This window comes from Stenella coeruleoalba (assembly GCF_951394435.1).
Source record: "Stenella coeruleoalba genome assembly, chromosome: 8".
Lineage (NCBI taxonomy): Eukaryota > Metazoa > Chordata > Mammalia > Artiodactyla > Delphinidae > Stenella > Stenella coeruleoalba.
Window position 1 is genome coordinate 11,827,655 of NC_137154.1, and position 27,184 is coordinate 11,854,838.

Below are 27,184 nucleotides of genomic sequence, written 5' to 3' on the forward strand. Positions count from 1 at the left end.
TTTGGGACTGGCTTATTTCACTTAGCATAATGTCCTCAAGGTTCATCCATGTTGTAGCATGTGGCAGGATTTCCTTCCTTTTTTTAAACTGAATCGTATTCCTTTGTATGGATATGCCATATTTTCTATATCCACATATTCTTTTTTTTTTTTTTTTTTTGGCTGCATTTGGGTCTTCGTTGCTGCGCACCGGCTTTCTCTAGATGTGGTGAGCGGGGGCTACTCTTCGTTGCGGTGCGCGGGCTTCTCATTGCAGTGGCTTCTCTCGTTGCAGGGCACGGACTCTAGCACGCGGGCTCAGGAGTTGTGGCTCGCGAGCTGTAGAGCACAGGCTCAGTAGTTGTGGTGCATGGGCTTAGTTGTTCTGCGGCATGTGGGATTTTCCCGGACCAGGGCTCGAACCCATGTCCCCTGCATTGGAAGGCGGATTCTTATCCACTGAGCCACCAGGGAAGTCCGATCCACATATTCTTCATCCAGTGGATGTTTAGGTTGCTTCCATCTCTGAGCTATTGCGGCTAATGCTGCAAGAATGGTGCTTCTTACGAGACTACTTAGTATCAGAGACTAGTTCTCTTCTTTCTTTCATTATCCTTTGGTGGGGAGCTTCATGGTTAGTTTGTTTTTTTCTTTTCCTGTGTGTAAATAATTGTTAGGTTAAACATCTTAGGTGGAAACAAGGTGGATGAATCTGGGAGTTTTACAGATACTGCATATCAATTAGAGGGAAAGGGACAAGGTGCCTCAGGACATTTACAGAGTACAGATTCTCTTTAGGCGGCCTATTTGAATAGATAAGAGGAGCTGCAGGGCTGTCACATTGTTGAATCCTAGGGCCACTAAAATTCTAGACTCCAGATGTCTACTTACAGGAAAGGTGCAGAACCATTGTCGAGTTCTGACTGAAGCCATCCACCCCTGAATCCTAAATCTTGACCCCCAAGGATCAAAGGCCTCGAGCAGCAGTAAGGAAGAAAGACCACCTAACACAAATGTGTGGTTCTCTCGTTGAGAAGTAACTTATCAGGCAAAACCCTAGCGATAGTAACTATGAGAAGCTGCGCCTTGGTGTTCCTTCCTCCAGTGGTTTCGATAGGAGACACAGAAAAGAAGAATAACGTCAATGTCATCATTATACAAGGAAATCTTTACCCAAATATGGGTGTTGCACACTTTGAATCAAAAGCATTTGTTACGCATTTATAGGCATAGATGGTATCAGAGAAGCATGGACTGAATCAGCTTCCCAAAGAGCTTCCGAGTGGCTGGAGTGAGAAGGCAAACACTCACGAACGTGGTGACATTGGCTGGGAAAAGTAGAGAACACTACTGGTGGGGAGGGGAGGATGTGGTTTGCCCTGGACTTAGAAGAATGACAGCATTTAAATAAGCGGACAGGGTTCAGAAAGGCATTGTTTTCTTTTGTTTTGATTTAGCCAATATGTACTGAGGGCCAACTCGGTAGGAGCCAGGCTCCATGCTTGAAGCTGAGGATAATGACGAAAAGACATAGTCACTGCCTTCCAGGAGGTTTTCAAAACTATTTCATCAGGGGAGCAGATTTTTCTAATGAGGCCCACACTGCCCTGGCCTCACCCTCTGAAGGGGCCCAGAGGCACCCCCAGGACACCCAGTCCCCACGAAGCACAGCTTGATGAGCAGGGGTTGGGGATACAGGGCTGACAGTCTGGCTGTGGCAGCAGAAGGGGAGTTGGCTCTGACGCTGTACCCTGGAGCTGGCCACCAGTCAGGCACCTTGTGTCCACGGTGAGGCCATCCTCCAGAACCTTGCTCGCCCGTCTCACCCACCTGGCTGTTGCCATGCATTTTCTGCTCAGCCCCTGACCCTTGGCCCGTGGGACTGGTATTTGGTCTCCCACTGTGGGACTCCTTCAGACTCTGGCTGTTTCGTTGATTTAGGACAGAAGACGAGGAAGAAGTGCTCGTGGGGTTTCCAGGAGGAAACACTCAGCAATAAGCAGGCTCTTCAAACCTGAGACGGTGAGCTGGGGAGTCACCGCATGGAGGTGGGGGAGGGTAGGAGATGCGCTGGGATCCTGCGCAAATGGCAGAATCTGGTTTGAATAGCACTGCTAGCCTGCCCAGCTGGGTGACCCTGAGCAAATCATTTCTGAGAGGCTGCTTTTCCTCATTTGCAAATCTGGCAAAACAATACCAAGTCACAGGATTACTGCTAAGTTTCAGTGAAATACTGAAAATGAAGCCCAGGGTGGGGCACATGATAAAAGCCCGAGTGAAAGGGGCTTAAGCGAGGGAGAGGAGTGGGGAGCTTCACAAGAGCCCCTGGAGTGTGGAGAGGGAAGAACAGAAGGCCAACAGCTGAGCCAGAGTGTGCCCTTAACGCTGTACAGCCGATCTCCCGGTCACTCAAGGAGAAATGGAATGGAATGGGGGAGGGGGCTGGGCGGGCAGCCTGTCACTCGGGGATGATGGATGAGCGAGCGTATTCCACGGCTTGTAATTAGTGCCAACTGGCCCTGAGATCCTTCCCCTGGGGGAGTGTTCCCTGCTCCTCCTGCTTGGGAGGCCCTCCTCAGGGCTCAGGGCTGGCGCTGGGTGTAAAGTTTGCCCTGAAACTCTGGCACAGTCTTCCAGCGGCTGGTGTGCGTGTGCTTCTGTACGTGGGTGTGAATGCAGATATATGTGTATATTTGTGACTCTGGTATCAGCGTATGCATGCATGTGCACCTATGTACGTTTGTGTGTACTTACACACACCTATATGAGTGTGCATGTGTGCTAAGTTGCTAGTCAAGACATGGTTAAATATGCAATGAGAAGAATACATAAAATGCTAGATTTTTGTTGGGTTCACTTGAAGGGGACTTTCAGTTTGAAGAAGTCACTTGACTGGTAGGCAGCCATGTCCTGAGGGAGGAAATAACAGATATGACCACGCCCCTTCCTGAGGTCCCTGGTAGCCAAAGCACGTCAGGATGCAAGAGGTGTCCTAGGGCTTCCCTGGTGGCGCAGTGGTTGAGAGTCCACCTGCCGAAGCAGGGGACACGGGTTCGTGCCCCGTTCCGGGAAGATCCCACATGCCGCGGAGCAGCTGGGCCCGTGAGCCATGGCCGCTGAACCTGCGCGTCCGGAGCCTGTGCTCCGCAACGGGAGAGGCCACAACAGTGAGAGGCCCGCGTACCGCAAAAAAAAAAAAAAAAAAAAAAAAAAAAAAAATAAATAAATAAATAAAATATTTTCTGTATCCTAGAATGATGTTATCTTAGAGTTCATTAAGCGGTGGCGTTAGCGCCAAAAAACGCTCTCCAAAATCAATAACTTTGTAATGGAAGTTAGATATGATAAAACATTATGAAAAAGCCCAAGTAACTGTCATAACATGCCAAGAAGTTAGTTTAGGAGCGCCTACTCTGTGAAACGTGAGACTTTTAGTGTTCAGTAAATAAAAAATAGCACAAAGGCAAACATATTCTACAGTAGTTGAAGATTCCTTTCCCTACCTTTTATAATTACTCTTCTGGGAAATATAGTGTCAAATTATATGAGTCTTGAATTATCCAGCGTCTTCGGTAGCATATCTTTTTCGTAAGGTGTGATCTCCTCTTAAATGAAATTATGTACGCCATGAAAATGTCTCAGTTTGGTAAATGCGTAATGCATATTAAGTAGTTTTTACAGTTATTCTTAATCCCAGCCCTAAGGGTTTTTAGGGACCAGGGGGATTCTGACACAGCATGTGGCTCAGGTCGGGAAGTCTTCTGGAATCCAGGTAGAACCTAAAGGTATTGAACTTTTGAAAACAGTGGCTGAATGAGTGTAAATTGTTAACTCTGGAATCAAAGTTTAAATCCCCGCAGTAGCTGTTTAAGAATCTGGAACAGATTATGTGTCCAAGAGGCTACACGGGACAAAGTTTCAACAGTGACGCCATGTGGCAGCAAGGACTAACTGCAACGCAACCCTAATCCCACTCGAAGATTCTTTCTCTGAACACCCTCGACTAAATCCACCAGCAGAGCATTGTGTCACTGGGGATGGGAAGCAGATCACTGGAACTTTGCCTATCCCAGAGTGGGACTGCAGGGCAGGACGAGGAGGTGGGCGTCTTAGATGTGTGTGTTTATGAGTGTATGGCCCTCTGTCTTCCTCAAAAGGGACCCCTGTGGATGGAGGAGCTGGGGGTTAAGTATGCCAGCCACAGAGATAGCAGAAAAGGAAGGGTAAAATTACACGCAAGCAACATCACATTCCATGTAATAAGTTGTTTCTAATATTATAATGATACAGACAAAAAGGTCTTGATTCTTTAAGGAAAATCTCAGAGTAGCAAGCTGTTGGGGAAAGTTACTGACTTTCTCTACATATGCATAAGACCACTATGGTAGAGTAGAAAAATGGCCACAGTTATTCATGCCTCCTTATATGCATGCCTTTTGCAAAATGACTCTGCAGGTCTTAAGAGTGGACACGTTTCTGGAATTCCCTGGCGGTCCAGTGGTTAGGACTCTGTGCTTTCACTGCTGAAGGCCTGGGTTCAGTCCCTGGTCAGGGAACTAAAATCCTGCAAGCTGTGCGGTACAGCCAAAAAAAAAAAAAAATGTGGACACATTTCCCTGACGCTTTGAATCTAAGCTAGCCTGATGATTTGTTTTGGTCCATAGAATGAGGCAGAAGTGATGTTATATTACTTCCTAGCTTCCCACTCAAGAGGCCTTGTGTGTTTCTGCCCACTTTCTTAGACCCCTGCAACCTCCATTTGAATAAGACCAGACTAGCCTCCTGGAAAATGAGAGACCAAATGGAGCAGAGCCGGTGAGCTGATTCATTTCAGCCAAGGTCCCAGCCGTATGGAAGAGCCTGTACAAACCCAAAGCCAAACCTCATCAGACCTTCCAGCTAACCCCCCAGCTGAGTCCAGCAGACACATAATCAAGGCCACCCTAAACCTGCCAGGCCCTCACAGACTCAGTGACTCATGAGCTAAATAAATGTTTATCGTTTTCAACAAACTCACCCCCTAAAAGGGACACGTGCCCTCTTACAAAAGAAGCCTCAGAACAGAAAACATTTAAATTCCCTTCACTCTCAGACTTTCTACTCTTTCCAGATGTAAAGGGATCTCCTCTTTGCCCCACCTGGATGTGGTGATGCATTCATTCAATCATTCATTCACTTAATAGGTTTTATTTTTTTTAATGTAAGGCACTTTGATAGGCGTGGTGGGGCACATGGTACAGGGCATAAAAAACACAGATCTGATTTATTATTATCATTTTTAATTTTATTTATTTTTGGCTGCGTTGGGTCTTCGTTGCTGCATGCGGGCTTTCTCTAGTTGTGGCAAGCGGGGGCTACTCTTGGTTGCAGTGCGTGGGCTTCTCATTGCTGTGGCTTCTCTTGTTGCGCCTAGAGCATGGGCTCTAGGCGCAGGCTCAGTAGTTGCGGCATGCACTAGGGTGCGTGGGCTTCAGTAGTTGTGGCGCACGGGCTTAGTTGCTCCATGGCATGTGGGATCTTCCCGGACCAGGGAGCAAACCCATGTCTTGTGCATGGGCAGGCAATTCTTGTTTTTCTTTTTTTTTCAATTTATTTATTTTACTTATTTATTTTTGGCTGCATTGGGTCTTCGTTCCTGCACACGGGCTTTCTCTAGTTACAGCAAGCAGGGGCTACTCTTTGTTGCGGTGCGTGGGTTTCTCATTGTGGTGGCTTCTCTTGTTGGGGAGCACGGGCTCTAGGCACGTGGGCTTCAGTAGTTGTGGCATGCGGGCTTAGTAGTTGTGGCTCATGGGCTCTAGAGCGCAGGCTTAGTAGTTGTGGTGCATGGGCTTAGTTGCTCCGCGGCATGTGGGATCTTCCAGGACCAGGGCTCAAACCCATGTGTCCTGTGTTGGCAGGCGGATTCTTAACCACTGCACCACCAGGGAAGTCCCAAATCTGATGTATAGTCTAGTTTGAGTAGAAAGGAAATACACCTGGCCCAATAAGCCACCTCGTACATTCGAATTCAGACAATGTGGGATCAATTTATAGATGTGTGATATCTGGATAGTTAATCTTTCTGAGTTGCCGCTTCCTTATCTCACAAACAGGAATAATACCTGGCTCTCAGCATGGTCAGGAGGGTTAAAAAATTTGTAAAGCTCTGTGCCCATGGGTCAGGATCACATTCTCCGTCAAATTTTGGGTTGGCCCTGAGCACCATCTTTATGACATCAGGATCTCCCCCAAGGAGGGGGGAATCTTCCTGAATCTGAGAGGTGACTGCTTTCAACAGTTCCTCACATAAGGCTCAGTGTAAGTCCAGCCCCCCAGATGGGAATTTGGCATCTCTCCAGCAGCCTGAGAAATTGACTGAGAAGGGAAGGACATACAGAGATCACTCTGCAAATGAAGCCTGATGTGAGCGGTCTCTCCATGTCCACCAAACTACAAATCAAGTGTGGGTGATTCTTATTTGGCTCTCAGCCTTGGCTGGGAGACTGAGCTGCAGGGAAGGCCTCTGGCTGGGGACCTGCCATTCTTAGGTTTTGCCCACAGTCCACACGGGGAGCCGGGTCCTGAAGCACAGTCTGAAGATCAGGAAGCAAGCAGTAGTAGATGAACGACAGGGCAGGGGATAAGCCATGAACACCCACCATGTCTTCTTTCTTCCCCTCTCAGAAACCCCTGACCTCAACCAGAACATGCATAATCTAGAAAGAGCACACAGGAAGCTTGGGTCTTGACTTCCCTGGCTGTCCAGTGGTTAAGTCTCTGCGCTTCCAACGCAGGGGCACGGGTTCGATCCCTGGTCGGGGAACTAAGATCCCACATGCTGTGCGGCGTGGCAAAAAAAAAAAAAAAAAGGAAGCTTGGGTCACCACCGATCCTGCACTTCAGCCCTGATCTTGGCACCCCTCCCAGGCCATAGAGAAGGAAACCAGCCCAAAGGGCAGAGAGCTGCAAGTGTGGCTGCAGTATCCAGCTAGGTCAGTTACTGCACTGCCCTCCCATGCCTGCTTCTCCTTATCACCAGGGTATGTGAGAGGGGTACAGAGAAGCCAGATTCTATAGAAGTCCCTACGGTGAGAGCTGCAGTGATGTAAGCGTATATCCTAATGGCTCTGATGGCCTTAAGGAAAACACTCTCCCCACAGAAACATTTCAGGCAGGACTACTTTGACCTAAATTGAGACACTATTAGAAAATTAAATCAGATACCTGATAAATGTCTGTGGACTGATGGCTGAATCCCCATGTGTTGTCCTGGGAAAGTAGTCATACCTCTGGGCTGTTTGTGCTTGGGAACCTGAATGTCTGAGTGTGTGAGAGAGCTGGGAGGTGAGGGGCAAGCGGGGGGTAAGTGGCAGGGGGCAAGGACAACTAGACCTGCAGCTGAAGGGCTAAAGCCAGAAATCAGTGAGCATGTTTGGCTTGACAACATTGTAACAAGGAGAGAGGAAGGATGGGAGAGGAGAGAGACATAGTGGCCGGGGCGGTGGGGGAGAAATGGAGGCAAAGAAAGGAATAGAGACAGGAGATTGAGACAAAAAGACAGGATGAGAAGGAAGAAGACGGCAAACAGGGAAATAGAAGGGCTAAGCGCTGGAGCTTCAGAGTCTCAGAGTAGAAGCTGGAAATGAGGAAAACCTTTCTTTTTTTTTGGCCACGATGTGTGGCATGTGGGATCTTAGTTCCCTGACCAGGGATCAAACCTGCGTCCTCTGCAGTGGAAGCGTGGGGTCTTAACCACTGGACCACCAGGGAAGTCTCCCAGGAAAACTTATTAAGAAATATCTTCAGAGATATTTAATATCTAAAAAAAGTGCTCTGTGTTAAAAATCAATCTTCCTATCTGTCTCCCCCATCAAGCTATAGGTTTTGTTTTTATTTTTTAAAATTTATTTATTTTGCCTGTGTCAGGTCTTAGTTGCAGCACATGGGATCTTCGTTGCAGCATGTGGGCTCTTTAGTTGCAGCAGGCGGGCTCTTAGTTGCAGCATGTGGGCTCTTGGTTGAGGCATGCATGTGGGATGTAGTTCCCCGACCAGGGATCGAACCTGGGCCCCCTGCATTGGGAGCGTGGAGTCTTACCCACTGGACCACCAAGGAAGTCCCAAGCGATAGGTTTTAAAGGCAGACATTAGGTTTAAGTCATCTTTATATCCTCTGTGCTTAGTGTAGTGCCAGACACATGCTAGGTACTCAATCAGTTGGTTGAGCAAATAAAATATGAAGAAAAGGCAGGACTTGAAGATAGAAAGGCAGAGACATAGAAGAGAGTGGGTTTGAGCTTAGACTTCAGAGTCATAAGGATGTGCTTTCAAATCCCAGTTCTGCCATCTAACTGCAGGACTTTGAGCAAGACAGCCTTTCTGAGTTTAGAGTTGACCATATAAAGTTGTTGTGAGGATTAAATGTCTGCAAAGCTCTTAGCAGATAGCCTGTGTAAGTTCCCAGCAATGTTAGCTACTGTTATTACTGTTGTCACAGTTCTTGCAAACAAATAAGCGAGATAGGGGCTGTGCTAAATGGATTGCATGAAAAGCCCCCACTTAATGACTCTGCCCTGCCACTTTGTAGTGCCTTTCCACTCTAACTCTGGGTCTGGCCATGTGACTTGCTTTGGCTGATGGGACAATGGTAAATGTGACGCAAGCAGAGGTGCAGGGTGTGAAAAAGACTGCCTGTCTTTGACTCCTCACTTGGAACTCTGCCACTGCAGGCTAGCACTGCTGGAAGGATGCCGGAGACATGCAGAGGACAGCCAAGGTGTTCCAGCTGAGGCCATCGTAGATCAGTCATCCCCAACCAACCCACCAACTATTACAGATGTATGAGCGAGCCCAGGGAAGGTCAGCCAGGTCCGTCCCAGATCAGCAAGACCACTCAGCCCTAACCCCCAGACTTATGTGAAATTATAAATACTTGCTATTTTAAGCCACTAAGTTTGGAGTGACTTGTTACAGCAATAGCTAGCCGATATAGGGGCCTCGGAAGCCCTAGTCCTCTGAAGTTGAAAGGCAGATGAGAGAGGAAGTCATGTCTGCCAGGTTTTATTTGTAGGGTCTGCTGTATTTGTACCAGAGAAAGCTGCAAAAAGTGCTTTGGAGAGTCACAGGGAAGGGATGATAGAAGCAGGTCCCCTCACCAGACCCCACGGGAGCCCTTCAGGTGGAGGGCAGACCTGAGATGCGAGGCAGCTGGGGACAAGTCCAGGCAGGCAGCAGCAGGGCTGCGACTAGAAGAGCTGAGGCCAGAGGGGTCGGGCTTGCCCTGGTTGGCCTCCCGCAGGTCTCAGGTCCTGGGGTCATATATCCGCCCCATGAAGACGGGGAACTTGTGCTGCTGGTCCCAGAGCACAAAGAGGAAGGGCTGCTGCACTTCAAAGACCAGCAAACTGCGGGCCACAGAGATAGCGGAGGCCGCAGCCGCCTCCACCCCGCTCTCCGTCAGCTCCAGCACGGACTGATGCTGCATCGCAGAAAGCTGCAGGTCCGGGTCCTCTGTCAGCCCGCACAGGTTGAGGTTGTAGGTAAAGTCAAAGAATTCTAGGGCATAACCAGAGAAAAACAGTAAGTCAAAGACCAGCACGATGGTACAACACGGGGAATACAGCCAATGTTTCGTAGTAACTGTAAATGGAAAGTAACCTTTAAAAATTGTACAAAAGGGACTTCCTTGGTGGCGCAGTGGTTAAGAATCCACCTGCCAATGCAGGGGACGTGGGCTCGAGCCCTGGTCTGGGAAGACCCCACATGCTGCAGAGCAACTAAGCCCGTGCGCCACAACTACTGAGACCACACGCCACAACTACTGACGCCTGCGCACTCTAGGGCCCACGTGCTGCAACTACTGAGTCCACGCGTCCACAGCCCGTGCTCCGCAACAAGAGGAGTCACTGCAATGAGAAGCCCGCACGCCGCAATGAAGAGTAGCCCCGCACTCGCTGCAACCAAAGAAAGCCCGCGTGCAGCAACGAAGACGCAATGCAGCCAAAAAATAAAACATAAAATTGTATAAAAATTTTAAAAGTTAAATTAAAAAATAATAATTTAAAATATTTTTAAAAATACTGCAATTAAAAAAAAAACCAGCACAAAACCCTCAGCTGTTGGAGACGTTTGTCCTGAATTTTCTGGGTTTGTCCCAAGTTCCAATTCCCTCTTTCTCCTCCTCCTCCTTGTTTATCAAATTATAATCGCATTATAATGTGCCTTCCGGTCCAGTTCATGGGATCCTCTAACAGTGGGCCCGTCTTCACTCCAACCACCACTTTCTCTCAAGTGGTGAGAAGCCTTGCCCCCGACCCCCAAAACCCTGAAAAGTGATGCCATTGCTTCCTTATCAACAAGGCCCTTGGAAGTGAGGTAATGTATTGGAAAGAGGACATATGTTCTCAAATGAGGTCACATACAAGGGTGTGATGTCATATACTAGGAAACAAGGTCATCTATTAGGAAGTCAAGTTCTATAACAGAAAATGAAGTGATATATTTGGACATGACGTCAAAGATCAGGAAGTGAGGTCTAAGGTTAGGAAACAGAGTATCTGTTGACTCCCCTAAGCTCAGAAGCCTCCAGACCCTTTTAGTAGAGAGCTTCTTGCATATACTGTGGGGTGGTTGAGTTTTATGACACGTCTCTGAGGGAGGAGCATCCACTCCCACCTCGGTGACCTGTTCCCAGGGTCTATGTCACAAGGGACCGCAATGGAAACAGGTGGGACGGCTGTAGACCTATACTGGGGCTCCGGCTCACTTCTAACCAGCTTAAGGGACCTTGCGTAAGTCATGCAAACTTTCTGAGTCTCAGCTTCCTCCACGATTCAGTGGGATAATCAGAGGATTGAGGGGCAACCTGAGATTACGGATGAGAGGGTTCACGGAATTCCTCCACCCCTAGCCCACCATCACAACCTCTTCTCCTCTGATGGCCTAGGATCAGTCCTGCCAGGGCTCACCCAGCAGGTCCTGGTTGCTCTTTACTTTGATGCGAGGCATCATCAGGTGAGTAGGATGGAACTTGGCCGACTCCAGCTTCCTCATGATGGCCTTGAAGACAGGGGGGCTGAGAGCCTGCTCCATGTCTTCAAGACGGTGTTTCAAGGTCTGGGGCACCAGGATCACAAAGCTCAGGTTGTGGGACAGCTGCAGACGGCCCACCTGGAGAGTAAGACAAGCACATTGTCAGTCTTCCTACCCCAGCTCTCTCCTGGCTCCTACCCTCTGTGCCCCGAGGCTGGTCTTCAGTCCGCTGCTACAGTCTGTACTGTTTCAACAAGCAGCGGCCATAACTAGGCTCCCAGGCTTTGCCATGAGATGAGGATGCCAGCTGGGTGAACAGTGCTGGTCTAACCCTGTGCTGGTGAGAGGCAGAGGAATGAGCACGAGGTGTTTTTTTTTTTTTTTTTTTTTTTGCGGTACGCGGGCCTCTCACTGTTGTGGCCTCTCCCGTTGCGGAGCACAGACTCCGGACGCACAGGCTCAGCGGCCATGGCTCACGGGCCCAGCCGCGCCGCGCCATGTGGGATCTTCCCGGACCGGGGCACGAACCCGTGTCCCCTGCATCGGCAGGCGGACTCTCAACCACTGCACCACCAGGGAAGTCCGAGCACGAGTTTTGATCACACAGGCTGAGGATCACATCCTGACTCTAATGCTGAGTGACTATGCACTACAGGCAAGCGATTCGATCTCTCTGAGCCCAGTTCCTTTCAAGTATGTTGTGCATAAAGTATATAATGTGCATAATGTACCACCACAGTCATCAGGTTCGTCCTTTCAAAGACTTTTGATGGCTTTTCACTGCCCCGAGATTAAGTATAAACTCTCGGTCTGGCATTCAAGATTGGGTACCAGCTGATCCTAGCCTACCTTTTCAGTTAGTTTCACTAGAAGGACTTACAGCTGACGGCCAGATAGAAGCATGAGAGAAATGCAGGACCCACAAGTCCAATACAGGGCTGTTCTCAGCTCAGGGCAAATTTGCCCCCAGTGGACATCTGGCAATGTTTGGAGCTGGCAGAAACAGGAGCTCACAGTGCTACTGGCATCTAGTGGGTAGGAGCCAGGGATGCTGCTAAATCCTACAATGCCAGGGACAGCATCTTATCATGAAGAATCATCGAACCCCAAATGTCAATAGTACCAGGACTGAGAAACTAATAGGATATGAGAGATTATTACTGACATGGCATTATGGCTGAGGTTGAGAGATGGACAAGAATCATCTAGAATGCAGAATTCAATTGGGCAATGAAGAAATTAACTGACAACAATCTACTGTTGGAATTGAAAAAATGGTCCACAAGAAGCAGGTTGTACACTGATTTATCACCTGAAGAGCATGGACATGGGGATACCTGTTGACAGAGGCTCTAGACAGGGTACACTCATCTGGCAGTACACACCCTTCACGTCCTGTGTACAGACCTTGTCTCTGTGACCAAAAAATTACCACACTGTGGTCTTGAATTTTCAAGCCAACAACCTCAGCATACCTGAGTTGGTAAACCTATCCCCCTTCATTGGGTAAATACTCTTTAAATCCCAGGAAAATTTAGAATGAAGTATGGGAATAACAAAATAAGCCAACTCTGTAGTATTAACACCAGGTGATAAGTTCAGAGCAATCTGTGTTTGTTATTTAAAATAGCGTTTATAATTTTTAAGAGAATCAGACATGCTAGTTTTATGCTTTTGAACAAAAAGGTGTGGGATAATTTCATTTGGTTTGAGAATGATGTTGAGATGTCGACTGAAAGTTGATTTACTCTTCAGATTGAATTTTCAATTCACAAGTGGGCTTTAGGTGCTAGCAAGATATGGCCAAGCAGGGCTGTAATTCTGTTCTGTCAGGTATCTGACATGCTAAAAGAGAAAATCAAGTATATCAAATGTATGAAGTATTTATAAAGTATATACATAAGCTCAAAATGCTTAGGGGAATATTAATTAACCATATTTGTAAATGAAACAAATGGTTTAAAGGAGTTTAATCTGTTCAAAATAGCTTAATTGAAGAACAAATGAAAGTTAGTGTTTTATATAAATATTATGATTAATAATGTAGCAAATTCAGCTAAAAATTTAAAGGCTTAAGTAAAACTTTGATTTTGAATTTATAACATGAATATATTAAATCAAGTATTTGTTTAAAACCCACGAAACTGTAAGGAGTGGGTTTTTTTTTTGCATGAAACTCCTTCTTTGCCATTAAAAAACCCTCACATTGGGGCTTCTCTGGTGGCGCAGTGGTTGAGAATCTGCCTGCCAATGCAGGGGACACGGGTTCAAGCCCTGGTCCGGGAAGATCCAACATGCCGCGGAGCAACTAGGCCCATGAGCCACAACTACTGAGCCTGTGCGTCTGGAGCCTGTGCTCCACAACAAGAGAGGCTGCGATAGTGAGAGGCCTGCGCACCACCATGAAGAGTGGCCCCTGCTTGCCGCAACTAGAGAAAGCCCTCGCACAGAAACGAAGACCCAACACAGCAAAAATAAATAAATTAATTAAAAAAAACTCTCACATTGATATTCTCCCCTATATACTCTGAGTTAGAGTGATGCCCTGAACCGGCCGTGTATATTCACTCTTCTCTGCCTTATGCATATATTCTGGTTCTGTTAAATAGCTGGGAATGTTCAAAGCCATTGGATAGGGACGGATGGATGGAAGGGTAGAAAAGTGCATGAATGGTTAAGAGTGGTCAAAAGTACCCACCTCTGTGACGTCTTCCTAGCCATTCATACTAAGGGAATTGCTCCCTTTCGCATCTTCCATTGAATTCATTCATTTATTCAGCAGACATAATGAGCACTTATTATATGTGGTATTGTTCTAGGCCCTCAGATATAGTAGGCAAAAAAAGAGGTAAGGTCTCTGATCCCAAGGAAAGAGACTATCTCAGGGAGATAGATAATACTGCAATCAAATAAGCAAGTAAACAACATAATTCAGATAGTGATAAGTACCATGGATATAATAAAACAGGATGGGCTTCCCTGGTGGCGCAGCGGTTGAGGGTCCACCTGCCGATGCAGGGGACACGGGTTCGTGCCCTGGTCCGGGAAGATCCCACATGCCGCGGAGCGGCTGGGCCCGTGAGCCATGGCCGCTGGGCCTGCGCGTCTGGAGCCTGTGCTCCGCAACAGGAGAGGCCACAGCAGTGAGAGGCCCGCGTACCACAAAAAAAATTTTTTAAAAAAAAACAAAAACAGGATGATGTTACAGGGTGAGGAAGAGGTACTTTAAGGAGGGGGAAGGCGTCTCCACAAAGGTGGCCTCTTAGCTGATGCCAGATGAGCAGAAGGAACAAGTTATGTGAAAAGCTGAGTGAAGAGCGTCCAGGCAGAGGGAAAAGCCAGGGAAAGCTCCCGAGGTGGAAACAAGCCTGGCATGTTCCAGAACAGATCCGCTATTTCTCAGACTGGTACCAAGCCACTGGGTATCTCCCATTGTTTGCTGTCTCATAGTTCTGTGTCTTGCTGTCCTAACAAGGCAGAAATATCTGGTCATCGGGCATGAGACAGTTTACTAACTAGAATCTTCTGGGCTCCATGTTCTCTCTTCCCTCCCTCCTCATCCACTGAAATCATACTGTTCAATTTCTGCTAAGGAACTTAAGCCATTTAACACATGCACACACATGCACTTACCACATACATGAATGCATGGATATACCTAGACATGTGTACACATACAGATGCATGCCGTACACACGTACACACACAGAGGACTTACTAAGCCAGCAGGGCCTACTGGTGGGTAGACTGGAAAGAGAAACAGAGGCACAGAATAGGAACACGACTCACTTTCTGCCATTCAATGCAGTAGAGATGCATGAAGAAATTTTAGAATCCTGCTTTCCAACCTCAAATATATAATGCCTGCCTCGGCCAAGGCTGGAGAGGGGGAGAAGGAGAAAAGATAGGGTGGAAATAGAGTCAGAAGCAGTTGAAATGATGATTAAGGGTAAGGCTATGCCCCACACCGATGGAGCCATGGCAGGAAAGTCAGGATACGCAAGAGGTTCTGAAACAGGAGTGCGAAGGGCCGAGAACTCACCTTGGCCTTCAAAGTCGGGTCTGTGAAATGGGCCACAGGGTACTTCTTGCTGTTCATCATGGGCACTTTTATCACAGAGGATCTGCTGTAAAAGCCCTTCATATTTGTTCTGCTGTGGTTAAATGTTGTCTTCCACTTGGCTAGAGGGAAGAGTGGGGGAAGGGTTACTCTAATGCAGGTGGGGAGAGGATGAAGTGGAGTTAAAGGTTCTGTTAGCAAGGGGTGGGACAGGTACCATGGGATCCAGTCGTGGAACTTGGGGTCGAGTGGGTTTTAAGCCAGGAGGAGAAGGTGGAACTCAGGACGGGAAGACACCCTGGTCCAGGGCCCCCTTACCACTCAGGTAGATAGCGTTGAGAAGGACCAGGCGGAAGTCATCGGGCAGGCTATCCAGCAGTTGCCTGATCTTGTGGTTGGTCTCCTCGGCCACCCAGGCGTTGATGAGCTCCAAGTTGACTTTACTGTCATGTGCCAGGGCTTTGGGGCTGTTGCCATACAGGCTCCGAGAGGCATTCGCAAAGGTGTCCCTTATAGCCAGGTCTGGCCCCGGAAGCAGGTTGAGAGAGGGAGGCATGAGATCCCGGAACACTCTCTCCCCTTTCAGGAGCAGGCTTGGAGAGGGGGCTCGTTTCCCATCACTCTTTCTGCTCCAATGGACATACTATGTCGGAGCAGGGGTCCAGCCCAGTCCTCTTACTGATGTGCTCAGTGAGACCCAGAGAAGGCAAATCCTGAGCTAAGAGCCGAAGAACTCATCCCAGGCTTTCACTGCCTCTATCTGCCATGGGACCACGGCTTGGCAAGGTAACTCTTTGAGATCTTAACTTCCATTTGCCTGTATTTTCCCTCTTTTCTTCCCTTAATTCAACAGGGAACAGACTCTGCTTTTCAGCCTCACTGGAAGGTGTGTGACAAGACTTCCTGGGTTTTGCTCTTCAAAGCCCAGGTCCACCAAAGAAAAAAAGTGTTTGAAAGAGAAATTTTTCCTGGACTAAATAGATAATATTGAATGCAGCTGTATTTTCCACCAACCTAGCAAGACAGAGGATAAATCTGATTTATAGCAAATAAGTAAATGCAACATTTCTTGAATCCCTCTAAGCCATATTTTTCCCATCTCTAAAAAGAGGGTTTTTGGGTTTTTTTTTTTAGATAATGGTGTGATAGGTGAGTTTTCTTTCTTTCTTTCTTTTTTCTTTCCTATATGTTCTCAGGTTATTTTTCTGTTTGTTGTATTTTTTTTTTTTTTTGGCCACGCCGAGCGGCATGCGGGATCTTAGTTCCCCGACCAGGGATCGAACCCATGCCCCCTGCAGTGGAAGCACAGAGTCCTAACCACTGGACCACCAGGGAATTCCAATATTTTCTCACTTTTCTACAATGAATGAACATTGCTTTTATAGTAAAAAAAAATAAAAGACAGGGAATTCTTTTTCCTTATTCAAAGAGGAAAATCACACTAAATTTGTAATTTTTAAGCTCAGCAGAACTGAGGTTTCAAATATAGTCATGTCTGAAGCCCACAATACAAAAGGGCTCTGGTTGAGGCTGGTGGGAGTTCAAAGCCCACCTGGCTTCATCTCCCTCTCACAGGAAGTGACACCTCACTTCCCACTCAGCCTCCCTAACTCCTTACTCCCACCAGGACTTCTGCAGCAGCTCTGCAGAACCCTAGGGCTCTGGGGAGCAAAATTTAAAAGAACTGCATTAGGTCATTTTGGAAGCTTATTGCTCTGATTACCTACCTAATAATGTAATATATATAAATGACAACAAAGTCACATAACACGCAAGTACAAAGAATAGGAGTCCCTAGACCCCCTGACCCAGATTAACAAACTTTTCTTTTCGGCCTTGCAGTTTGCAGGATCTTAGTTCCCCAACCAGGGATTGAACCCGTGACCACAGCAGTGAAAGATGAGAGTCTTAACCACTGGACCACCAGGGAACTCCCAGATTGACATGCATTTTTTGTCTATTTTATGTCTAAAGCTCTCCAGCCCTCTCTGTTACTGAATGCAGAAGGCTATTCTTTTTTTTTTTTTAAAGAAGACGTTGGGGGTAGGAGTTTATTAATTAATTTATTTATTTTTGCTGTGTTGGGTCTTCGTTTCTGTGCGAGGGCTTTCTCTAGTTGTGGCAAGTGGGGCCACTCTTCATCGCGGTAGAAAGCTATTCTTACTTTAGATGGAGTTGATGAATGCAGATGACTTGTCCAAGGTCTCACCAGGGGACCTATCCAGCTCCCATGAGACACTTGATATTTCTGAGGCCCCAACCTGCTCTGCATTCCGTCCCCCTATTCTAGTTCTAACATTCCCTCTGTCCTCTCTTTCCCCAGTGCTGGGTCTCCATCAAAATCCTGAGGACCCAGCTCAGCACCTGCCATCCTTCCCCGGGGAACTCACCTGGGCTGTGGAAGATTTGAGAGACTGTGGTAAAGCCTTTGGACCTGGAGGCCTTCAGGGCCTGGTGGACACAGGTAAAGTCTTCGGGGTAAGAGAGGAGTCGCTCCAGGCTTTCCTTGGTTTCTCCTCTAGCCCCTACAACAAACAGCAGAGACAAGGGGCAACTGCAGGAGGAGTGGAAAACCACCGTTGGGGACCAGGGTTGAGGGACCAGGCTGCAATGGGGGGAATCCCATATCATCAGAGCCAGAAGTGTTTGGGAAGATAATACATGTCAGAAAGAGAAGGGTGGGGGAATTATGAATAATCACAGGATTTTCTAGGGCTCTGAATACTTTCTTCCTCCGTTTTCTTACCTAACTTTAATACCACTCATCATCCAAAGCCTGGTCCAATCGCTGCCTGTTCCACATGACCTATTATTTAGTTGGTTCAGGTTTTTCATTATTGAATACTTATTGTACACATCTTCTGTGCAGTAATAGATAAAATGTATCGAGCACTTACTTCATTCCAGGCATCATAAGTGCTTCTCCCATATTATCTCATTGAATCTTCACCATAACCCTTTTACGTAAGGACAGTTCCTATCCCCGTTACACAGATGAGAAAACTGAGGTTTAAGAGAGTAAGTAATCTACTAATTTTAAGATCACAGAGTTAATAATTGGAGGATGGAGAAAAGATTCAAGCCATATCTTTTGGGCAATAAAAAAATTAACCGAAACCAATCAGTTGAAATGTGCCTCCCAGGGGACATTTGGCCACATGTGGAGACATTTTGGCTATCATAACTGGGGGGTGGGGTGCTACTGGCATCCAGTGGGTACAGGCTAGGGATGTTAGGATTCTGGGACTACAGAAGAAATGTTCTTATGTGCTCACTGTATTGTCTCCAGTAGCCTTCCTGGAATTCCCCCTTGGAGTGACAGCTGTTTCCACTGCTGTAGCACTTTGTTGGTGCCATTCCTAGGGTAATTACCCCAGGGGACTTGATTGTGATCTCTCAGGAAAGCAGACGAATTAACATTTTTTGACCTCCTACCACATCAGGCACTGGGCTATCTGCTTAATTTTTTTTAGGTCACTACAACCATTTCCATTTTACACAGAAGGACTCAGGCTCAGAGAAGTTAACTGATCTGCCCAAGGTCACACAGCTAAGAAGCAGCATTATCATGATTCTACTCTGCATCTCTCTCTTATCATTCATCTTCCTTATGGCCTTACCTGGAACCATGACTGGTGGCTCAGACCTTATTTAATATGTTCTTGTACAGTCCATAGGATTTTATAAGCAATAGTGCCTATTACATCATTGTTAAATGAAAGAATAAATGAAAGTTCCAGAATAAAAACATTCCCCTCCCTCACCCCCGATGTAGCCCATTTTTACAGCTTCCTTCCAGAGGCATAGATAGCTGTGTATGTATCTGGATACGTACCCCCCTCATGCGAACATCTAACACGTAACCTGGAGAGAACTCAGGTTCTTACCGAGCAGGACTTGAGTGAGGAGGCTGGCGATGCTGAACGGGGAAAAGACAATGTTGGTCTCCTCCTTCTTCATTACTGAGAAAGTGTGGTAGAGATTCAGGGAGAAATCTGTCAAAGCCTCCCCCAGCACGGCCTCTGCTGAATGACTCTCCAAGTCAGAGCAGGAGGTGACAGGCGCTGGGCAGAAGGACTTAGTAGTGGCCTGGGTTGTTGGTTGGATGGGCTGAGTGGTGGACTGGTTGAAGGGCTGGGTGGTGGACTGGTTGAAGGGCTGGGTGGTATTGACTGTTTCGATGGTCAAGTTGGTTTTCAGCAGCGTGGAAGAGCCCTCGGTGTCTTTAATGGATACATTGTTGGGAATATCTCCTTTGGGGATATCTCCTTCACTTTCCCCTCCTTGTAAGCTCTCTGGATCCACGGGGCTGATACCAATCAGATTTGAGGAGGCTCTATCCTGTGGTTCAAGAGACTTTCTTTCTTTTATTATGAGGCACAGTCCCCTTCAAACACTCAAAGCAGGAAGAGAATTATTCCAGGGAAAGCCTGGTGGCAGAGGGGCCTGCCCTGGAGCCACCACCAGTAATTCCTTCAGAGAAAGTGTGTATTATCCCATTTCACTGGTAAAGGAAACTGATGCCGAGACAAATTAAGTAACTAGCCCAGGGTCTCAAGGGAAGTGGAAGGAAAAACTAGGAGTCAAACTTGGGTCTGATTCCAGATCCTTGATCACTACCACATCATCTGATACATCTCAAAGGGCACTGCCAGTGTCAACTTCACACACATACACTGAGTGCACACGCCAAAGTTAGGCACCCACCTTTGTCCTGGGCTCATCCCCTATCCCTGACCTCCCAGACCACGGCGGAGAGCCTAGGTCTCGGCAGCCCAACCTCCATTCCGCAGCTCAGTTTTCCTCAACAACCCCTTGCTTTTAATATCGCAACATGCTGCCCATCTCCTTCCCCTCTTTGATCCTTCTGCTTTATTCTCCACTTCGTAAATCAGGACAGGTAGCCTCGGAGAAGTGACTGGCTCAAGGCCAGCGCAGCTGGTACCGTAGCGAGTCAGGATTAGACGCTGCGTGGGTCTGAATCCCCGCTCTTCCCATGCTCGGTACGAACTCCGGCGCTAGGATCACACTTGCTGAGCCCAAGAGGAGCTCTCCTCATTCTCCGGAGCCTGAAGGGTTAATCCTCAGCACCCCCCTCCCCTCCCCCACCTCACGAAGGGGTCACTCACCCCAGCCAGCAGCAGCAGCAGGAGGGTCAGCGGGGTCAGCCTGGAGGCCATCTGGGCGGCGACGTCAGCCCAGACCTGCAGAGCCAGCCACCGTCGTCGGTGCCAGCTCCGAGCCTCGGGCCTAGGGGGCCTCCACCCCGCCCCGCGCCGCCCCACCCCGGGGCCCGCCCCCATTCCATTCGCGGCCCTAACCCCTCTCTGCGAATCCCGCCCCCTCCCTCCTCCGTGCCGGGGCCACCTTCTCCCTGGCTCCTCCCCCTGTTTTGTTTTCCTCAAACCGCTTCCCTTTCCCGGCACCGGCTGGCCTTTCCTTTCCCCCCAGGCCCGGGTCTCCGTCCATCTGTTCCATCCAGAGGGTCCTGCTTTAGCTAAACAATGAGGCCAGGGGCCCTGCTAGGAGGGGAGGTCCAGAGGGGGCTGGGCACGACAGCCCTGGGGGAGGAGATGGAGGGGAAGGAGGGGGAGGCAGGGGTCTTAAGAGGAAGCAAGCAAACAGACTGCAGAGATAAAGGGGGGGGCGGGGCACTGTGGAGGAAAAGGAGATGAGGATGAGGAGACCTCCTTCTCCCAACACCCTTCTCCCCAGCACCAAACCTGCGCCAAACTCCCGGTCACTGGGCAGCTTCAGGGCAGACTAAGTGGATAGTCACACAGCGTCGGGGCGGGTGGGGGGGCGGCGTGGGGGCGGGTGTTCGGTCTTAGCTATTGGCTGGCCCAGGACACTGCCCAGTTACAAATTAAGGCTGATTGATCGCTGCTGTGATTTCCCGTAAATCAGGATGGGACGGATACTGATTCGTAAGCCAGGCGGGGAATTTAGCCCAAAGCCCCTTGGGAGCCGGGGGTGGGGAAGCTTGGGTGCAGCTCTCAGCTGTACACGACCAAGCCTCCTCCTGCATCTTTATGGGTCATGATAGAAACAGCACAGACACAACATGTTCTCCACAGTTCACAAGCAACCAGCTTTCCCGGAATTGCTCATCTCAGTGGATCCTCAAAGTAACCCTTTGGAAATAGGCCCGACTGTGCCCATTTGATAGTTAAGAGCCTTAAATGGCTGGCTCACTCGGAGAGCCCTCACTTGAAAATAAGGCTGGACTGGACGTCCTGAGGTCCTAGCCCCACCCCCACTCTCCTCCATGGGTGTCTGCTTCTCCTCTTGGAAACCCGGAGTGCTTCCATTCTGTAACAGACAAGGAATCTGAAGCACCCAGTCCAGCTAGCGTTCACCTTAAGTGAAAAACACAAAGCTGGGCTATATGTGTTGAGGGTGGGAGAGAGTGGCCTGGGAGCCAACAGACCTGGCTTGCTGTGTGACCCTGGCAAGTTGCTTTCCCTCTCAGCACCTAGCTCCCCTCTCATGGTTGCCAGATAAAATACAGGAAGTCCAGTTAAATTTGAATTTCAGACAAACGAAAAAAAGTTTATTTGGAAATATGCCCCACACAATATGGGGCCTACTTATACTAAAAAAAATAGTTTTTGGTCTGTTATCTGAAATTCAGATTTAACTAGACATTCTGTGTCCTATTTGCTAAATCTGGCAACCCTACCTCTGCAAAACAAGGTGGTCTCTGATGACCTGATACAGCTCTGATGTTCTAGGATCACCTCACTGCTGGGCCTGTCCTATTTGGCACATTCTGGAAAGTTGGCTGCTAAGCGCCAGAACTGCTACTCTAAGGGGTTGACCAAGGACAGAAACGAGAGAGAATATTTGTGTGGTTCCTTGGGGGTGGGGAAGGGTGTCTTTGGAAAAGACAAAGACACCAGCTTTGCAGGTACTTCATTCCCTGCAACCACTGGGGAACCTCCAAAGTCATGGGGAAGTTCCTTCACATCAGTGCCATGGTTGAAACAGCTGCGCACACAGTGCCCCTTCTCCATCCCCAGCGCCCAAGGTGGGGCCTTCGAACTTGTGGGTCAACCAAACAAAAAGAAGATGATGGAAATCAACCTCATTCATCCTTTCATTAATTCTCATGACACCAGTGAAGTGGGTGCTCATATTAATCCCACCTGAAATCAAATTTTTAAAATATGAGACTCAGCAGAAATTATTTGATTCATCCAACATCACACAGCTAGTAAGTGACAGAGCCAGGATGTGGACCACGTCTCTCTGAGCCCGAAATCCTGTATTAACAGGATTTATATATGGCCTCCTGGCACGTGCCAGGAGCTAGCCTAAAGCCAGCAGCAGAGTGAACATCCTGTGTCCGGCTGCAGGACTGTGGTGCTCCGTGGACCAGAGTCTCAGCGTGGACCAGGACCAGTGGAGAGGTCTTCCCGACCTCCTTTAGGCATCTCAGCTCTCCGGCCAAAGCCATCTCTTCTGGACATGTAGAGGGTGTCTCTGCTTTGTGGATACTGTCCTGCCTGATGAAACTGGAGCGAAGCTGAAGCCCTTCCTCAAAGTGAATGGCCTGAGGTTGACCTAATCAGGTGTTTGCACAATTTCTCCTTAGTGTGGGCGATCCAATAGTCAATCAGCTTAGGGTTGTGAATTGAGTCCTTTCCCCACCATTGGGGGCAGGTCCTGGGTTTCTCTGCCATTAGAACCTTCCCTTCCAATGGGTGAGGAGGGATAAGCCCACAGGAAGCTCGTTCTCCGTGTCATATGTGTACATGACTTTTCCCTGCTACGGGGTTCCTAGTGGTGGATGAGTTCTCACTAAAGCTCTTTCTGTACTCAGAGAGGTTTTTTTTTTTTAGATGTTGGGGGTAGGAGTTTATTAATTAATTAATTAATTTTTGCTGTGTTGGGTCTTTGTTTCTGTGCGAGGGCCTTCTCTACTGCAGCAAGTGGGGGCCACTCTTCATCGCGGTGCGCGGGCCTCTCACTGTCGCGGCCTCTCTTGTTGCGGAGCACGGGCTCCAGACGTGCAGGCTCACTAGTTGTGGCTCACAGGCCTAGTTGCTCCATGACATGTGGGATCCTCCCAGACCAGGGCTCGAACCCATGTCCTCTGCATTAGCAGGCAGATTCTCAACCACTGTGCCACCAGGGAAGCCCTGTACTCAGAGCGTTTTTCAGGTTTTTCCTCTTGGGTGAGTCCTCAGATACAGAAGGTACAAATTGCTGTGGGTGAAACGCTTTCTCAAAATCTGTACACCTGTAGTTTCTCCTCTGAAAAAAATTGCCGCAACCTTGGAAATTGGGCAGAAGAATTAGGGTCACCAGATTCTTAGAAGACAGAGAATCATTTGGGTGATTATTTCCTCATTTCTCTCACAGATAGCGCACAACTAGTACCACTATAGATGCAGAGAGAGGTTGAATGATTACGGACAAAGAATATCTTGGGCAATAGGGCTCAATCCTCTCTTCAGAACCCTGGCTGAGGAATACCATTCGAGGAGAATAAAATTTTCTTTGATTTCTTATTTACTATAGATCAGGGCCCAGAATCTGTAATGTCAGATGTTGACCTGCCAAAAAGGAAAAGATGCAAATATTTTTTGTCTGGGAGAGATGAGAGTGAAGTGGAAACATCTCTTCTGATTAGCCCTGCCAGGTAGACCAGGTGCACAAATTCACCTAGGACGTGTGTGACATGAGCCAACCATTTCTCTTATGTATGCCCAGCAACACACCCCCTACTCGACTACACACACACACACACACACACACACACACAACATCAAAGATCGGAATGGTAGTTACTAGGGATGGGTCGGGGATGGGGATGGGGAATTATTGATCAATATACATAAAGCTTTGGTTAGGGACTTCTCTGGTGGCACAGTGGGTAAGACTCCATGCTCCCAATGCAGGGAGCCTGAGTTCGATCCCTGGCCGGGGAACTAGATCCCACATGCATGCCGCAACTAAGACCCGGTGCAACCAAATAAATAAATATTAAAAAAGAAAAGCTTTGGTTAAGTAAGATGAACAAGCTCTAGAGACCTGCTCTACATTGTACCTATAGCCCACACCAATGTACACTTAAAATTTAAGAGGATAGACCTCATGTTAAGTGTTATCACGATAAAATAAAATAAAATAACCCTCGATTTTCATCTTCCTGTCAGTCTACCGGTAGGAGGTAGTGGGGTGTGAGAGACAAAGACCTGGATTAGATCCAAATCATTCTTGAGAAACAAACACCCAAACCCCAGACTCACAACCTATTTGAAGGCCCTGTAAGACCAAAGAATACAAAGCTTTTCTGGGTAGAACAGAAACAGATGATGACTCCTGATGGGTGTCCTCAATGGGCTCCATTCTTTCTTCCTTCCTTTCTTTTTAACATATTTATTTATTTATTTTAGCTGCGCCAGGTCTTAGTTGAGGCATGCAGGATCTTTAGTTGCGGCATGCGTGCGGGATTCTAGTTCTCCTACCAGGAATCGAACCCGGACCCCCTGCATTGGGAGCAAGGAGTCTTATTCACTGGATCACCAGAGAAGTTCCTCGTTTATTTCTTTCTAAGGAAATTTTATATCATGCTTTTAAAGTTATCACTACAATGTCACATGTGTACTTTGTAAAAATTTTCAAACAATCCAGACATTTATAAAATGAAGAGTTATTCCAGACACAGCTGCTGGTAACAGTTGCAAGTGTATTTCTTCAAGACCCTCCTCTCTATTTATGAAGTTATATCCACCTCTCCTGCACATGTAATTATTACTCTTCCATAATTTCTTTTCTCACTTGAGTGTCACGGACATGGTTCCATGTCGTTGCAGGCAGCTGTACCTCGTTCTTCCTTACAGCTGCCTAGTATTCCAGTGTGTGGATGTATCATAAACTATGTCTTTGATCTCACACTGAGAGGCATTTGGGTTGATTCCCAGGCCCCTAATTGCATTCTGGTTCCAGAAGGCTCCCTCTCTCCTGCCCACTTTTACTCTTTTACTCAGCAGCTTACCTGGCTTCTCTGCCACAGTCCTGCCTGTAACCTTTGGCTCCAGCTCTCTGTTGCCACCTTTTTGGATAGAAAACCCAGGTTTGGACAATTTACTCAGCTGTGAATTTGGTTCCTTTCATATGATGATTTATTTATTTATTTCTTCCCTCCTTCCTTCCTTCCTTTCTTCCTTTCTTCCTTTCTTTCTTTCTTTCTTTCCTTCCTTCCTTCTCTTTTCTTCCTTTCTCTTTTGCAGCATGTGGGATCTTAGTTTCCTGACCAGGGATCGAACCTGCATCCTCTGCATTGGAAGTGCAGAGTCTTAACCACTGGACCACCACCGCCAGGGAAGTCCTCAGATTATGATTTCTTGTTTTGACCTGCTTCTTCTGCTTCCCTGCACTGCTCCTGAGGATAAAAGTGCCCGCCCCAGTCCCAGGAAAGCCAGCTCACCTGCTCCGTCCCTCATCCATCCATGCCTGACAAGGGGACAGGAAGCCAACATCCTAACACTGCCCTATTTGGGCATGCAGCCCACATGGTCACCTACCCAACTGAGGACTTTTCTATGCTCCACCCTCTAATATGTAATTACCCTTGCCCTACAAACCATGTAAGTATCTTTCATCATCCAACTATTTATCTGCTACAAATGATAGTTTTTTTCATCTGGAAGAGGGGCTGCACATCCCCCCACCCCCACCCAGGGCCGTGTGTGATTAGATGCAGTGCAGAAAGGGGAAAGGATATATGCCTCTGAGTCACACTGACTTGGAGTCAAATCCTGTTTTTCTACTTATTAACTGTCCGGGGGGAACTTAATGTCTCTGAGGAGTCATAGTTTCAGAATCTAATATGGGGGTTGTGCTGTCTCCCCTACAGGGCCATTCTGAGGATTAAGTAAGGCAGGTGAAAAGTACGTAAAATGTGCTTGAAAAGGTAGCAGTTTTTGAGTGGTGATGACTAATTTCTCATAAATTCCAGAAAAAGGAATCATTTTTGTTTCCCATTAGAGTGGTCATAAATTGCGCATTCACGAATGGAGTTTTACATCAAGGCAGGTGTTCGTTCTTGAGCAAATCATCCTTGTAGGCCCACCTAGACTTTTCATTTCGTTTTCCGGTGAAACACATAAGGCACAAGGCATCTGCCATGGCTGCCCAGCGTCTCTGTAACATTAAACAACAGCAACTATAAAGAGTAATTCATAAAGAAAATTACATAAAATAAATGTACAAGTTAACAAAATATTATACAGTTCACATCCATGTAACCACAGCCCTGTTCAAAAAAATAGATTATTACTGTCAAGCCATAAGCAGCCGCCGTTCACCTCTCAATCACAATTCTGTTTCCCTACAGGAAACCATGGTCTGAATGTTACAGTAATTACTTCCTTACCTTTCTTTATACATTTGCCACCTAGGTCACTGTTCCTAAACAATATCGTGGGCTTCCCTGGTGGCGCAGTGGTTGAGAGTCCGCCTGCCGATGCAGGGGACACGGGTTCGTGCCCCGGTCCGGGAAGATCCCACATGCCGCGGAGCGGCTGGGCCCGTGAGCCATGGCTGCTGAGCCTGCGCGTCCGGAGCCTGTGCTCCGCAACGGGAGAGGCCACAACGGTGAGAGGCCCGCGTACCGCAAAAACAAACAAACAAAAAAACAACCAAAAAAAACAATGTTGTTAATTTTGCCCATTTTGGAAGTTTATATAAATGAAATCACGCAGTATGTATTCTTAAACATCTGGCTTCTCTCACTCAACATTACGCTTTTAAGATTTGTCCATATCAGTGCAAGCAGCTGTGGTTTGTTCATTTTCAGTATTCTATAGAATTCCTTTATGTTCATATACCACAATTTTATCTTTTCTAGTATTGGTGGACACTTGTTTCCAGTTTCAGGCTCTCCTGTATAATGCATTTATGAATATACCTGTGCGTGCGGCCTGTTTCTCTAGGGCCGACGTTGCTGAGTTAAAAGATGTGAGCACCTTCAATTTTTCTACCACATCCAAGGTGATTTTACCAATTTAAACTTTCACAGCGGTTTATAAAACTGTTGTATTAGACCTTGTGATGGTTAATTTTACGTATCAAATTGGCTGGGCCATTGTGCCCAGGTATTTGGTCAAACATTATTCTGGAT

At 47.6% G+C, this 27,184-nt stretch overlaps 1 protein-coding gene across 2 annotated transcripts; it reads right to left on the reverse strand.

Moving 5' to 3' along the window:
* Nucleotides 1-9,010: 9,010 nt before the first annotated feature.
* Nucleotides 9,011-20,826, reverse strand: SERPING1 (serpin family G member 1). Of its 2 annotated transcripts, XM_079928213.1 has the most exons (8): nt 20,775-20,826; nt 20,181-20,255; nt 18,939-19,392; nt 17,442-17,576; nt 15,370-15,573; nt 15,034-15,173; nt 10,928-11,129; nt 9,011-9,515 (listed from the first exon to the last, which is right to left on the reverse strand). In XM_079928213.1, exons 2-8 carry the CDS (start codon nt 20,229-20,231, stop codon nt 9,262-9,264), a joined length of 1,440 nt encoding a protein of 479 aa, XP_079784339.1. In that variant the 5' UTR covers nt 20,232-20,255; nt 20,775-20,826; the 3' UTR covers nt 9,011-9,261. The 2 variants fall into 2 exon arrangements, with proteins under 2 accessions (XP_079784339.1, XP_079784338.1); XM_079928212.1 differs by lacking the exon at nt 20,775-20,826 and having other exon boundaries at nt 20,181-20,356.
* Between the last annotated feature and the right edge of the window lie 6,358 nt (nt 20,827-27,184).

Bases quoted from the DNA above. Each gene is read 5' to 3' on its own strand.
- SERPING1 (XM_079928212.1), bottom strand. From the start codon at position 20,354: ATGGGGGCGGGCCCCGGGGTGGGGCGGCGCGGGGCGGGGTGGAGGCCC. The intron at 19,393-20,180 runs GTGAGTGACCCC...CTTGAACCACAG, and splicing joins TGCTGCTGCTGCTGGCTGGG to GATAGAGCCTCCTCAAATCT. The intron at 11,130-15,033 runs GTGAGTTCTCGG...CTTACTCTCCAG, and splicing joins ACCCGACTTTGAAGGCCAAG to GTGGGCCGTCTGCAGCTGTC.